The sequence below is a fragment of the Trachypithecus francoisi genome, unplaced genomic scaffold (assembly GCF_009764315.1).
Source record: "Trachypithecus francoisi isolate TF-2019V2 unplaced genomic scaffold, Tfra_2.0 Lachesis_group12, whole genome shotgun sequence".
NCBI lineage: Eukaryota > Metazoa > Chordata > Mammalia > Primates > Cercopithecidae > Trachypithecus > Trachypithecus francoisi.
This window is the reverse complement of record NW_022681457.1, coordinates 7,369,396-7,383,128: the sequence shown is the minus strand read 5'-3', so window position 1 is coordinate 7,383,128 and position 13,733 is coordinate 7,369,396. Positions and strand designations below refer to the sequence as shown.

General features: G+C 49.6%; 1 protein-coding gene across 1 annotated transcript in view; it reads right to left on the bottom strand.

Moving 5' to 3' along the window:
- The window catches only part of PPP2R1A (protein phosphatase 2 scaffold subunit Aalpha), a 38,972-nt gene that overhangs the window by 7,065 nt on the left and 18,174 nt on the right, over positions 1-13,733 (bottom strand). The window contains exons 4-10 of the mRNA XM_033228896.1: positions 9,092-9,324; positions 7,444-7,591; positions 7,166-7,321; positions 4,295-4,409; positions 4,114-4,184; positions 3,527-3,661; positions 251-424 (exon numbers count right to left, since the gene is read on the bottom strand). Of these exons, the coding sequence (XP_033084787.1) occupies positions 251-424; positions 3,527-3,661; positions 4,114-4,184; positions 4,295-4,409; positions 7,166-7,321; positions 7,444-7,591; positions 9,092-9,324 (1,032 nt within the window). The remainder of the gene's footprint in view (positions 1-250; positions 425-3,526; positions 3,662-4,113; positions 4,185-4,294; positions 4,410-7,165; positions 7,322-7,443; positions 7,592-9,091; positions 9,325-13,733) is intronic.

The window sequence follows — 13,733 nt, the reverse complement described above, 5'->3', positions numbered from 1 at the left end:
GAACCTACACCCACCCCAGAAAGACCAGGTACTTCTCAACTTTGCCTGAGGTGCTCCTTTCCCTCTTCTCTCTTATTGAATCCAATGCATCTTTTAAGGCCCTATTCCCTGGGTCCCTTCCTTTGACTCCCCAGGCAGTTGTCACAGCCTCCACTAAGCCTCCAAAGTCCCCCGTTTCCCCATTACAGCCCTGGACATACTGTACCTCCCCTGAGGCAACACTGCCTGGCCCCCAGGCCTCCTCACTCACCAGCTGTCCAGCCAGCAGGGGCATGTACTCAATGATGGCCAGCCGCACCCGCCACTTGGCATCCTCAGCCAGCTCCACAATGGCAGGAAGCAGGGACTGGGACAGCTGCCGGATGCCAATCACCTCATTCACACAGTCCAGGTTGGAGATGATGTTCAGCCGTACCTCAGGGCACTGAGGAGAGGAAAGAAGGATTCTGAGAGAATGTAACGCACACAGAATCCCAGGATAGAAAAAGCTCAGCTGCATCAACTTTGTATAATGGACATCTCCCAAGGCCCTACTCCTGCCCAAACCCAGCTCCCAGTCCCGGGGGCACATTAAAGGCACACAAAAAGCAGGCAGCATGGACCACTAAGTTAAGCAGATTCTTAAACCTTACAATAGTATCACAAGAAATGTTTAACCATTTTGAAAGGACTTTTAAGAATCACAGTAGGAAAAGACAGCCCCCTGGAAAAAATAGGCAGACATGATTCTTCTAATTCTAGCTCTGCTGTTTGCTAACATGGGTTCCTTTCTGGACATCAATCCACAACATGGGAGAGGGGAAGGAAGAAAACTATTTCCTTACTAAAGTTACTCTAGTCTAAAAAAATAAATAAATAAAGGAGCACTGAAATGAATCAATAAACCAAGTGAACAAGATTGGCAGGCCTGGGCTGTTGAAACCCTGCACATTCCAAAGATAGGACTGGCCCTTGCCTGGCTCCAGCCCTTGTTGTGTGAGCCTCAAGGTGCTGAACGCACAGGAAGAGAAGGCTCAGAGACTACACACCTTACCCATTTAAAAAGACTTCTTTTGGTGCACCAAAAAGGTAGCCTTTTTCATTTAGACAAGCTTATAAATTCTGGGGAGAGTCAAAATGTGAAATATAAATTTTATACATCTAAAACGGAAATCCCAAATATAAGTCAGATTAATTCCTCACACCAAGAAAACCACGCTGGCTCTTCTCTTCTTTTTAAGAGAAGCCGCCCTGAGACAGGCTGGCTGCCAGCACATGATTACCATATAGTGCTTGCTGAAGGTGAAACTGGAGCAAAAAATGCTCTAGTCCTAGCAAGCGCTGCAAGCGCACTTGCAGCATGTGTGGCCTGGCCTTCACACTGGGCTGAGCCTGGATCCCTCCCTGATGACAGAGGCAAAATGCTCTCCAAAACTCTGGAAAGGTGTGAAATGACTAGCAGACCAGTTGAGGGGCTCTCACCTGCCAAATTATGCCCATTAAAGCATCAAAAACACAAATTACAGTTACAGTATCTATAAAACATGATTATAAAAGAAAATATGTGCAAGTGAAGCATAACTCAGATAAATTACTTAAATCATAAAATGTGTCATGAACATTAATGATGATTTAAACTTTTAGCAACTGATGTAAATAACTGATTTAAAATAGTACAGTTAATCACCCACTAATAGGGAAAAACAAAAATAATAAAAAATATATTAAAAATAGCGCACTCTTTTCAATGTATTAAAAAATTGACTGTAATTCTGCAGCTAAGAGATTACTCCACTGTAGCGGAATTGAGTAACGTAACTTTTAGGGACATGTGGGACTGAAATGTAATGTCGTACTTTCTGTTGCAGTATTTCCTCCAACTTTCTAGCACACTGTGTGTGTGCCTGTGTATAAGAAAGAAAGGGATGGGGAAGAAAGACTGAGGCCTTTGGGAACAAAGATGTCACACACCAGCAAACAATCTGCCCAGTTCTTCACTACCAAGGCAAAAACCACCACGTGGTCCCTTCTGCCTCCTGGACAATCTTGAATCCTTCCATATCACTGCAGCCTCATCTCTACATACCACTTAGTCTATTCTCAGCCTTCCAGACTCCCACAGCAGCCTCGTTTGGTCTTCCTACACTTCTGCTGGCCACCTCACTTCAATCTTTCCTTCACATAATCCCAGGGTGCCTTCTAACACCAACTCTATTCTGGCTCTTCCACTTGCCCACAGTCAAGTCCAAGCTCCTTCCCCATGGTCACCCTGATGATGTCTACAGTCATCACCCAGCACTGCCTCTCATCCTCTGTAATCCAGGCAACGTGAACTGCTGGGTGTGGTCATGTGACCCTCCCTGGCCAATGGGTGTATGGGGTGCAAGCACATGTGAAGAATCTCGTCCTTCAGAGGACTGGGCCTGCTGTGGTCTGTGCCTGACCCCTCCAAGCCGGCTAAGAGATGCTGAAATTGGAGAAGTTGCCTGAGACTCAGAGACAGTTGAGGTCAGCAGGGCTAACTCACCAGTTACTGTTATGAGAGAGGAAAAAAAAAAATCCTCCATCTAATTTAAGCCAGAATGTATTCTAGGGTCTCTATTATAGCACCTTAGCCTAAACCCTAAAAAACATGACCTCGTCCTTAATGGCATTATGGGACTGCTTGTCTCTTTCCACTGTCAGTCTCTGAAGGCTTTTGAGGATCAAAACTGTCTTATTCTAGGCTGGGTGTAGCGGCTCACACCTATAATCCCAGGCCTTTGGAGGCCAAGGCAGAAGGATCACTTAAGACCAGGAGTTCAAGACCAACCTGGACAACCTAGCAAGACCTTGTCTCTATAGAACATGTTTTTAAAAAATTAGCTGGATGTGGTGCTTCTTACCTGTAGTCCCAGCTACTTGGGAGGCTAAGGTGGGATCACATGAGCCTAGAAGGTAGAGGCTGCAGTGGACCACGATCACACCACTGTATTGCAGTGTGGGCAACAGAGCAAGACCCTATCTCAAAACATAAATAAATAATTTTTTTTTTTCTTTGAGACAGAGTCTTGCTCTGTTGTCCAGGCTGGAGTGCAGTGGTGCAATCTTGGCTCACTGCAACCTCTGCCTCCTGAGTTCAAGTGATTCTCCTGCCTCAGCTTCCTGAGTAGCTGAGATTACAGGCACCCACCACCATGCCTGGCTAATTTTTGCATTTTCAGTAGAGACGGTTTTCACCATGTTGGCCAGGCTGGTCTCAAACTCCTGACCTCAGGTGATCCACCCGCCTCAGCCTCCCAAAGTGCTGGGATTACAGGTGTGAGCCACCGCACCCAGCCATAAATAAAAACTTTTTAAAATTTCTGCTCTATTATTCATATCCTTAACACCCAGGAAAGGATTCATGCAGACTGCCAGGAGTCATGAATGCATGAACACACAGCTATGCCCACAAACAGGCAACTCAGCAAAGATCTGGATGTCTGTTGAGATATCGGAGACTCCTGGTCAATCTAGGTAACCTGTCCCCTCCACAAACCCAGAGCTGAGATCCTGGCACCCTCACCTCATCCTTCAGCTGAGCCAGGAAGAGGGGCAAGAGGTGTTCGATGGTGTTGTCTTTGCCCAAGATGGGAGAGAGGCCCATGATGACCGAGGCCAGGGCTGACTTGACATGTTGGTTGGCGTCGGACACCAGCTCCTGGGAAAGAGAAAGGGTAGGCACAGGGATCAGGGCAACCCCTGCATCAGCAGTGGCCAAGCAGATGCCAACTCCTAAGAGACAATAACCTGCTTCTGCCCCTCTCATTCATGGAGCATGGGATGGCTTAGGAGACAGGGGAAATCACTGTTCCTTATGCGTACCACCTACTTACAGTTCAATGAACCCTGCTCGCAGCAGCCCCCACTCCAACCCCAAAACCCTGTGAATGAGAGGACTCAGTGACCTCTGAGTTTTCTAGAAAGTACTTCCACCTCTAAGGTCAGCCTCAAGCTGCAGACAGGACCCTAACTGCTTGCAACCCAACAGCGGCCTGGTCCCAGAGGGCTGGGAATCTAGTTTGCAGCTGGCGATCCCCAAAGCCTTGTCTCCAGCCCCTCTTTTTAGCAGGCTTAGATCCACTTGCTTCCTCCCCTCAAACTCTCTGTTACCTTGATGCAGGGCAAGATCTGGGACATGATCACATTCTCCCGACAGTCAGCCGAGAGGTTTTCACAGAACTCTGTGGGCAGGGAGAGGGAGGCAAAGGGAAGTGAGACCCAACGTTTTAGTTCCACTTCCAGACCCTCGGACACCCACCCCACTTGCTGTGTTCTGGCTGCCAGCACCAACCTTTGACCTTGTGGGAGGCTGCGGCCCTCACCTCGGCCTCACAGTCTTTCATCAGGTTCTGGAAAGCGGGGACCAGGTCTGTCTTGGTGATCTCAGGCCCCACTGCTTTCTGGAGCTGCAGACAGGAAAGAGGGAGAGTGAGAGGGCCTGGCAGGTACTGTGGGCTAAGGAAGCCAAAATCAAAGAGAAGGCACCGGAATTAGGGGCCAGAGCATAGGCCTTGGAAGCAGTGCTAAGATCTAATCCAAGTGCCAAGTCTGGCCCCGGGGCAAGGCTCTTCACCTCGCTGAGCCTCTTTTGCTTCTGAAGAAAACTGAGGACTGCAAGGGCACCTACCTCACAGTGTTGTCAGCATTAAAAATAACAGATTTCCATATTGTTCAGGCTACTGGGGTTAAGTTTTCCGTTACATGATCCAAAAACATTCAAATGATATAATGACTGCAACTTTTTGATTTATATATGGTTGTATTTCTTAAAGATCTGTTACCAGAAGCATGAGTTACTTTTGTAATGAAAAAAAACAATAGGCCAAGCGTGGTGGCTTATGCCTATAATCCCACCACTTTGGGAAGCCGACTTGAGGTGGGCAGACGGCTTGAGTCCAAGAGATCAAGACCAGCCCGGGCAACACAGTGAAACCCTGCCTCTACACAGGAGGCTGAGGTGGGAGGATCACCTGAGCCCAGGAGGTCAAGACTGCAGTGAGTCATGACCATGCCACTGGGTGGCAGCAGCCTGGGTGACGGTGTGAGACTCTGCCTCAAAATGAAAATAAAACAATAAAGACTGACAGGGAAGAAGGTACTCTGGGGCCGGGGCAGTGGCTTACCCCTGTCATCCCAGCACTTTGGGAGACCGAGGTAGGTGGATCACTTGAGGCCAGGAATTTAAGACCAGCCTGGCCAACATGGTGAAACCCCATCTCTACTAAAAATACAAACATTAGCTGGGTGTGGTGGCGCACATCTGTAATTCCAGCTACTTGGGAGGCTGAGGCAGGAGAATCACTTGAGTCTGGGAGACGGAGGTTGCCATGAGCTGAGACTGTGTCACTGTACTCCAGCCTGGGCAACAGAGTGAGACTCTCTTGAAAAAAAAAAAGGCACACTAGGCCCCTGGCTGTTTCATGGCATGAGGCATGGAAAGACACATGGCTCCTGCTGCAAAGGTGGTTCCTGAAGACCTGGTAGGAAGCAGGACAGTTCATTATGAGGAAGGGAATGAACAAGTAAAAAAACCTTGAAGGACCTCTTGCGAAAATACTGCCTTTTATCCATCTTGCAAATATTTACCGAATGCCTACTGTGTGCCAAGAACTGGTTTAACAGCCTAAAATTCCTGTCCTCATGGAATTTTTACTCGAAGACCCAGCGTGACACAGTTTATGTAACTCAGGAGACAATGATGGGAAGAACCTTCCCTAAATGTGGTGATGGTATGCTATTCTGAGGCTCTGAGTCCTTCCCACAAATGCCAGTGGGAACCAGCATAACTTTTTTTTATTTTTTTTGTGACGGAGTCTGGCTCTGCCGCCCAGGCTGGAGTGCAGTGGCCGGATCTCAGCTCACTGCAAGCCCCGCCTCCTGGGTTTACGTCATTCTTCTGCCTCAGCCTCCCAAGTAGCTGGGACTATAGGCGCCCGCCTCGTCGCCCGGCTAGTTTTTCGTAGTTTTTAGTAGAGACGAGGTTTCACCGTATTAGCCAGGATGGTCTCGATCTCCTGACCTCGTGATCCGCCCATCTCGGCCTCCCAAAGTGCTGGGATTACAGGCTTGAGCCACTGCGCCCGGCCTGGGAACCAGCATAATTACAGGCAAACGGCGCCCCAGGGTGGAGTGGCACTCGAGGTCTCTCTGATCCCACCTTGCCCTCTCTCCTGCTTTCTCTCAGGCTAGGCCGTCAAGATCAGGCCTGAATGTTCTTGCTTGCACTTGCTCTCGCCTCCCAGGGTTCTTTGTCCTCTTGCGGGAACAAAGTTCCTATCTTAGCTCTCACCAACTCATCTTCTAGAACCAGCTGCACCACCACCTCCCCTCCTCAATGCTTCCAAGGCCCCACATCTGTCTATCTGTCCCACACCTGTGACACTTTATAATCAAATTTCCCCCAGTCAATCTTTCCCTTCAGACTGCCTGGCTCCATGAAGGCCAGGAATGTGCCGAATTCACTGGCCCAGCAAATAGCTGGTGCTCAGCAAGCAAACACGTTTGTGGGATGAGGCAATCTGGATCCCTGCACAAGGAGCACTGTCCTGGGAGTCACAGAGCTGGAGTCTTGCCCCCTTTCTGCCTGGCTGGTAGTGTCACTCTGATCAGTTAATTAAACTTTCTGGGGCCGGGCACGGTGGCTAACACCTGTAATCCCAGCACTCTGGGAGACCAAGTCAGATCACTTGAGGTCAGGTGTTCGAGACCAGTCTGGCTAACATGGTGAAACCCCATCTCTACTAAAAATACAAAAACTAGCCGGGCGTTGTGGTGGGCATCTGTAATCCTAGTCCCTCAGGAGGCTGAGGCAGGAGAATTGCCTGAACCTGGGAGGGAGAGGTTGCAGTGAGCCAAGATTGCACCACCACACTCCAGCTGGGCCTGGACTTTTCTGCTCCTGTGGCACTTTCCTCCACGAAGCCTTAACTTAGCCTCAGAATCCTTCTCAAGGCAGCACTTCAAGATGCCCTGTCAATCAACCAGGACTGGAATATGAAGTGAGATGAAGTTAGATGATCACAGACATCTTATTGCTCAAACGCCCAATGATTCCGTCGGCCTAATGGTAAACCTCAGCTCCTATATGCTTCCCTTCTGAGGACACTTCCCTATATGTCAGTGTCCCCCACCAATAGGACAATGTCAACGGTCGCTCACCTACCTCTGTGAACTTGTCGGCCACCATGTAGCGGACACGCCAGGACTTGTCTTCAGCGGCCTGGCGCAGAGTGGGCATCACCAGGGCCTCCAGATCCTCCTGGGGCAGGAGCTGGGCAATGTTCACGCACGCCTCCACCGCCAGCAGCCGCACCGAGTCCTGGGGAGAGGAGAGGAATGCAGGAGGGCAGCAGAGGCCTTGCTGAACTCTGGGATTCTCTTTCACGGGCAGGGACCACCAGAAGGAGGGGAGAGCAGAGAGGTCCAGGGAGCAAACCTCACCTGCTCGTCAGAGGCCAGGTTGGAGAACATGGGGATGATCTCACTCTTGACGTTGTCCAGCTCCAGCACCTTGGCAAACTCCCCCAGCTTGGAGGCTGCGGCCCGCCGCACCATGGGGGTGTCATCTGAGCACAGGTTCCGGAAGTACCTGGGAGTCAGGGATGGGGATCCTGAGGCAGCAGGCAGTACGGCAGAGAGGAGCAAGCACAGACTCTGCAGTTGTGTGGGTCCAGGCTTTAGCTGAATGACCTTGGGCAAGTGATGACCCCTCTCTGTCTTCCCAGCCCTATGAAAAGGAGCTGATAGTAACAGTACCTACCCCACAGGTCTGCATGAGGTTTCAATGAAATAATGTGTGTGGGACACTTCGCAGATTGCACATAATAAATCCAGTCAATGGTAAGTGCTGACAATTACATTATCATGATCATAAAAATTGCTTAACCAACGGGCCAGGCACAGTGGCTCATACCTGTAATCTGAACACTCTGGAAGACCAAGGCAGGAGGATTGCTTGAGCCCAGGAGTTCAAGACCAGCCTGAGCAACATAGTGAGACCCCATCTCTGCCAAAAATAAAAACAGAGCCCAGCGTGGTGGTGCACACCTGTGGTCCCAGCTATTTGAGAGGCTAAGGCAGGAGGAATGCTTGAGCCCAAGAGGTTGAGGCTGCAGTGGGCTATGATTCTACCACTGCACTTCAGCCTGGATGACAGAGCAAGATCCTATCTCAAAAACAAACGAAAAACTACTTAACTAAGAGGCTAGTCTAGAGCCACAGAAAAGCTTTATTTTACAGCAGCAATTGCTTCGGTCAAAGATGGTCAGGGCCAGTGTAAGTATCTAAGCATCTGCGCAGTCGTAAACCAGAGTTCTGGAGTGAGCCACGGCTCAAACCTGGGCATGATGGTCAACTGTTTGCAAAGTAGAGGAGCAGGAGGCTGAAAACTGAGGTGGTTTATCTGCCAAAGGCACTGGACCTGGAACAGGCTGGAGACACCATCAGATGTGATGTGCTGAAAGTTTTTGTGTTCCAGATTTTGCTCTAAGCACTTTATATGCGATAATTCCTTTTCTCCTTTTAGACGGAGTTTCGCTGGCGTCGCCCAGGCTGGAGTGCAATGGTATGATGTCAGCTCACGGCAACCTCTGCCTCCTGGGTTCAAGCGACTCTCCTGCCTCAGGCTCCCGAGTAGCTGGGACTATAGGCGTGCGCCACCATGCCCGGCTAATTTTTGTATGTTTAGTAGAGATGGGGTTTCACCATCTTGGCCAGGCTGGTCTCGAACTTCTGACTTCATGATCCACCCGCCTTGGCCTCCCAAAGTGCTGGGATTACAGGCGTGAGCCACCGTGCCTGGCCTATATGTGATAATTCTTTTAAATCCCCACATTAATCAGTGGGAAGGAGGACCTGTCATCATCTCAGTTCCTAAGTGAGCAAGGGGGCAGAGGTGGTAAACTGACACTCGGCCGTGTCCAGAGACCAACTCTCGAGGATGTGGCCTATCACGTGATAAGCAGGAGTGGTAGTGGAGAGCGTTCAGGGGCGTGTGGGCCCCAGGTAGACCGAAAGGAGGCTGAGGCTTTAGAGAAGGGGACCAAGCTGAGGGGGGAGCTTGGAGCTTCCAAGGGGGCCAGAGACTCACTGTCGCAGTTCCGCCTTGACAGCACTGGACACTCGGGGGTAGCAGACAGAGAAGAGGCCACAGGCCGAGGTGCGGGAGGTGAACCAGTCGCCGCCCGCCAGCCGCTTCACCAGCGGCACAAAGTGTGCCTCCAGGTCAGAGGGCGAGTGCTCGTGTGAGATGGCCCGTAAGGACTCCACTGCTTTGTCCCGCACCACTGTCTCCTCCACTGTGGCCAGCGACTCCAGAGGTGGCTGTGGTGAGAATATGAAGTCACTGGACAGCTCCCTCTCTACCATCCCCGGCCCTGGAGCCCCACCCTGCAACCCCCTCATGGGCTCATCTCCTCAGAGAAACCTTCCCTATTACCCATCCCAGCCTTCATTAAAACAGCATTTTTAAATGGTTGCAGTGAATGATTCAAAGGAAAAACGTAGTATTATGCCAGCCAGCAGAAGGTCTCTGTCAGCGTGCCTTCCACAAACGTTCTTATTTAGGGGCCCTTGAAGGAGTTTCACTGGGGTCCATGAATCTGACAATTACACACGTCACTTTCTAAGGAGAAAGTTCTTAGCCTCTCAAAGTGCAATGATCATCACTGACACTGCGTAGAACATCCGTTCACTGTGTGGACTAGGCAGGACCACCGTGTTGCACCAGGGGTGCTTGTTCTTCCTCACTGAATTCTATAAAGCAAGTCCTGATTTTAAAGAAGAGAAAACTGAGGTACGGTCTAGCTCGCCCAAGCTAGTAATAGCTACAGGTCAGGATCGAAAACCTGACCTGAGTCTCCCATGAACAGGTACAGTTGTGCTGTCTCACACAACTCTGGTGACTGAATTGGGATCTCATGTTTCTGGGGCATTAGGGGGTTCGGGACTGCTCACTGGTTGTTACTGTGGGTCTAGAAAGACTGTGTCCTTCAGATATATATGACTGGCTCTCCACTGTATCCCCAGAGCCCAGCAGCACTCTTAGCACAAGACAGGAACTCTTAATTAGTGACCTACTGAAGGGAGACTCAACTTCTCCCAACATGTTCAAATAAAGGTGGAGGTCTCTGGTTTGAAATTCAACTTGGGCTGACAGATATTTAAGGCAGGAAAAAAAAAATCATAAATGGAAATGCCTCCAGGGCCCAGTCAAGTAACAGAATGAAGCTATCAGTCAAGGTGACAGGCGGAGGTGGCAGGGGGCGTGAATACGAAGAGGCAGGCACTGGGGCACCTCGGAGAGCATATAGTCCAGGGAGGGCAGGTGCTCCCCAGCTCCAGGGACTGTCACTATGGGAGGATGCAGCTGGCAATAAGCAAATCTGGTTTTCCAAATGCAGTCCTCAAAAAAACTCAGGAGTTTTGTATGTGAGAAGTCTCATGGAACACATGCTACTACACAGATGAACCTTGAAGACATTATGCTAAGGGAAATCAGCTAAAAGTCAGAAGGACAAATATTTTCTGACTCCACTTACATGAGGAATCTAGAACAGTCAAACTCATAAAGTAGAACGGTGGCTGCCAGGGGCTCGGGGAGAGGAAATGGGGAGTTCATATTCAATAGGTCTGCAATTTCAGTTTGGGGAGACAAAAAATTCTGGCGATGGATGGTGATAATGGCTGCACAATGTGAATAAACTTACTGCCACAGAGCTACACACTTTAAAATAATTAAAATAGCCGGGCGCGGTGGCTCAAGCCTGTAATCCCAGCACTTTGGGAGGCCGAGACGGGTGGATCATGAGGTCAGGAGATCGAGACCATCCTGGCTAACACGATGAAACCCTGTCTCTACTAAAAAAATACAAAAAACCAGCCGGGCGAGGTGGCGGGCGCTTGTAGTCCCAGCTACTCGGGAGGCTGAGGCAGGAGAATGGCGTAAACCTGGGAAGCGGAGCTTGCAGTGAGCTGAGATCCGGCCACTGCACTCCAGCCTGGGTGGCAGAGCGAGACTCCGTCTCAAAAAAAAAAAAAAAAAAATAAAATAGCACATTCTACATATATTTTTACAGTAAAACTATTAAGAACAAAAACAAATGTTTAAAAATAGTCACAATGAATGATTCAAAGGAAAAATGTAATACTAAGCAAGCCAGCGTAATGTCACAGTCACAGGTCCTCGTGCTATCGTGAGGTCTCAGGTTCAGGATGGTCTCATGGGAGTGTGACCATAGGTGTGGTGTGACTGGGATACTGCAGGGACAGAGTTCCTCTTGTTCACCTTGGCTCTCCCATCACGTGGGCTGGCACAGAGAAGGTACTCAATCAACACCTGCCAAGTGACTAGAGGTGGAGCTTATGGTAATCTGTTATAAGGAGGCCTAGGGACAGAGGTTGAGCAGTAATTATGCAAGCCAAGGTTCTCTTCTCCCGTAGGTTACTGCAGGAAGTAGTTCTCAAAGTATGATCCCTGACCACCCTGCAGCAGAATCACCCAGGAGGCCTATCCCAGCGTGGACCAAAACAATCAGAGTTATCTGGAGGCAGGGCCCAGGAAGGTACACATTTAAGAAACTACAACTGATGCCTTTGCACAGTGAAGACTCACTGCTGTGAAGCCTCTCTGTGAAGTCTGGGGGCAAGGGTTCTCAAACCTGGAGACCACACAGGGTAGGGAAGAGTGTGAACCACCTAAAATCCTGTGTACTTTTATAAGAAGAGGGTCCGGAATTTAACAGATTCTCAAAGGGATCCACAATTCCAAAAGAGTCAGGAGCTGCTGGCCGGATGCAGTGGCTCACGCCTGTAATCCCAGAACTTTGGGAGGCCAACACAGGTGATCACTTGAGGCCAGGAGTTCCCGACCAGCCTGACCAACATAGTGAAATCCTGTCTCTACTAAAAATACAAAAATTAGCCGGAGGCTGCAGTGAGCTGAGATCGCAACACTGCACTCCAGCCTGGGTGACAGAGCGAGACTCTGTTTCAAAGAAAAAAATAAAAGAAAAATAAAAAGAGCTGCTGACACAGAAACAACCCTCACACCCAGGGGCGGTGGCTCACGCCTGTAATCCCAGCACTTTGGGAGGCCGGGGCGGGCGGATCACCTGAGGTCAGGATTCTGAGACCAGTCTGACCAACAAGGTGAAACCCCCTCTCTACTAAAAATGCAAAAATTAGCTGGGTGTGGTGGCACACGCCTGTAATCCCACCTACTGGGGAGGCTGAGGCAGGAGAATCGCCTGAACCTGGGAGGCGGAGGTTGCAGTGAGCCAAGATCACGCCATTGTACTCCAGTCTGTGTAACAAGAGTGAAACTCCATCTCAGGAAAAAAACAAAACAAACAAATGAAAAAAAAAAAAAACAATCCTCACACTGCAGCTACAGGAGTCGCTGTAATTCATTCCATTTCACCACTGCTGAGAGCGAGGGCTCAGAGTGGGTCTGACACATCTCTGGGTTTCCACAGCCTAGAGACTTTGCTCAATGTTTGTGGAATGAAGAAACTACACAAAGCCATTTTCTATTTCCTATAACCTGTCAAAATCCAGGTTAACAGCCACCTCCTCCAGGAAGCCTTCCCTGACAACTTCCCATCCCACCTAAGCAGGTTAGGTATCTACCCTGGGTTTTAAGGGGCCCCCTGCCTCCCTTGTCTACAGCTCTGAAAGCAACCAGGAGACCTCTGAGCATAGTACATAGGAGTGGCTAAGAATTAGGGGACTGGGATCGAATCTGGACTCTGCCTCTTCCCAGCTCGGGCAATTCACTTAAACCAGCCTGTGCCTCAGTTTCCTCATCTGAGCAACAGAGCTAACATCCGTGCACAATTGTGTAAGGCTCTTGGGATGTGCACTGCAGGCAACGAGCAAGCACAAGCTATTCTGATCTGACTCTTCTCTGGTTTCCAGCACTACCTGGTCCAGAGAGCCCCAGGATGTCTGCTGGCTGACACAAACGTCATACGCATCAGTCACAGGGACTTGCTTCCCAAAAGGAAGCGTGGGTTGACTGGGACTTTCCTCACTGAGAATGTTCTGTTGGGAGACCCTGGCCAGGTAAGAGAAGGATCCCTGGGTCGCAGCACAGCTCCACAGCAAGCTTGAGTCCCAAGCTCAGTTGCAGACCCTGGGGGCCCTTGTTGAAGCCTTGGGGTTTCATAAAAATGATGTCTTTTGCTCCGAAGTCCTCTGAGAAGCTACTGAAAGCTATGAATTCACTGCTCAGAAGTTCCACCTGACAAATATCAGGCAGGGGCTACAGACAATTTTGTGAAATTCAAGGAACCCCTTCTAGGCTGGCCCCCAAACCTTCTCATGCTCATGTGAAGAAGTCCTGTTTTTTGTAAAATGTATGAAACGATCTCATTTATATACAATTTTCTGTGTGTCCACATGCACAAATTATACATATACGCCCAGATGAAAGCTGAGATACCAGAATATAATGGTAACTATCAAGTTTCCTTAGATAACACTGTTGGGGAAAAAACAAGTTACTGTATTTGCTCAAATCCCAAGATCCCAACAATGACAAGCACCATTCTTTTACACACCACTAACAGGGAGAACGGCTGCTGCTATAAAACACCATCAGGCCGGGCGCGGTGGCTCAAGCCTGTAATCCCAGCACTTTGGGAGGCCGAGATGGGCGGATCACGAGGTCAGGAGATCAAGACCATCCTGGCTAACACGGTGAAACCCCGTCTCTACTAAAAATACAAAAG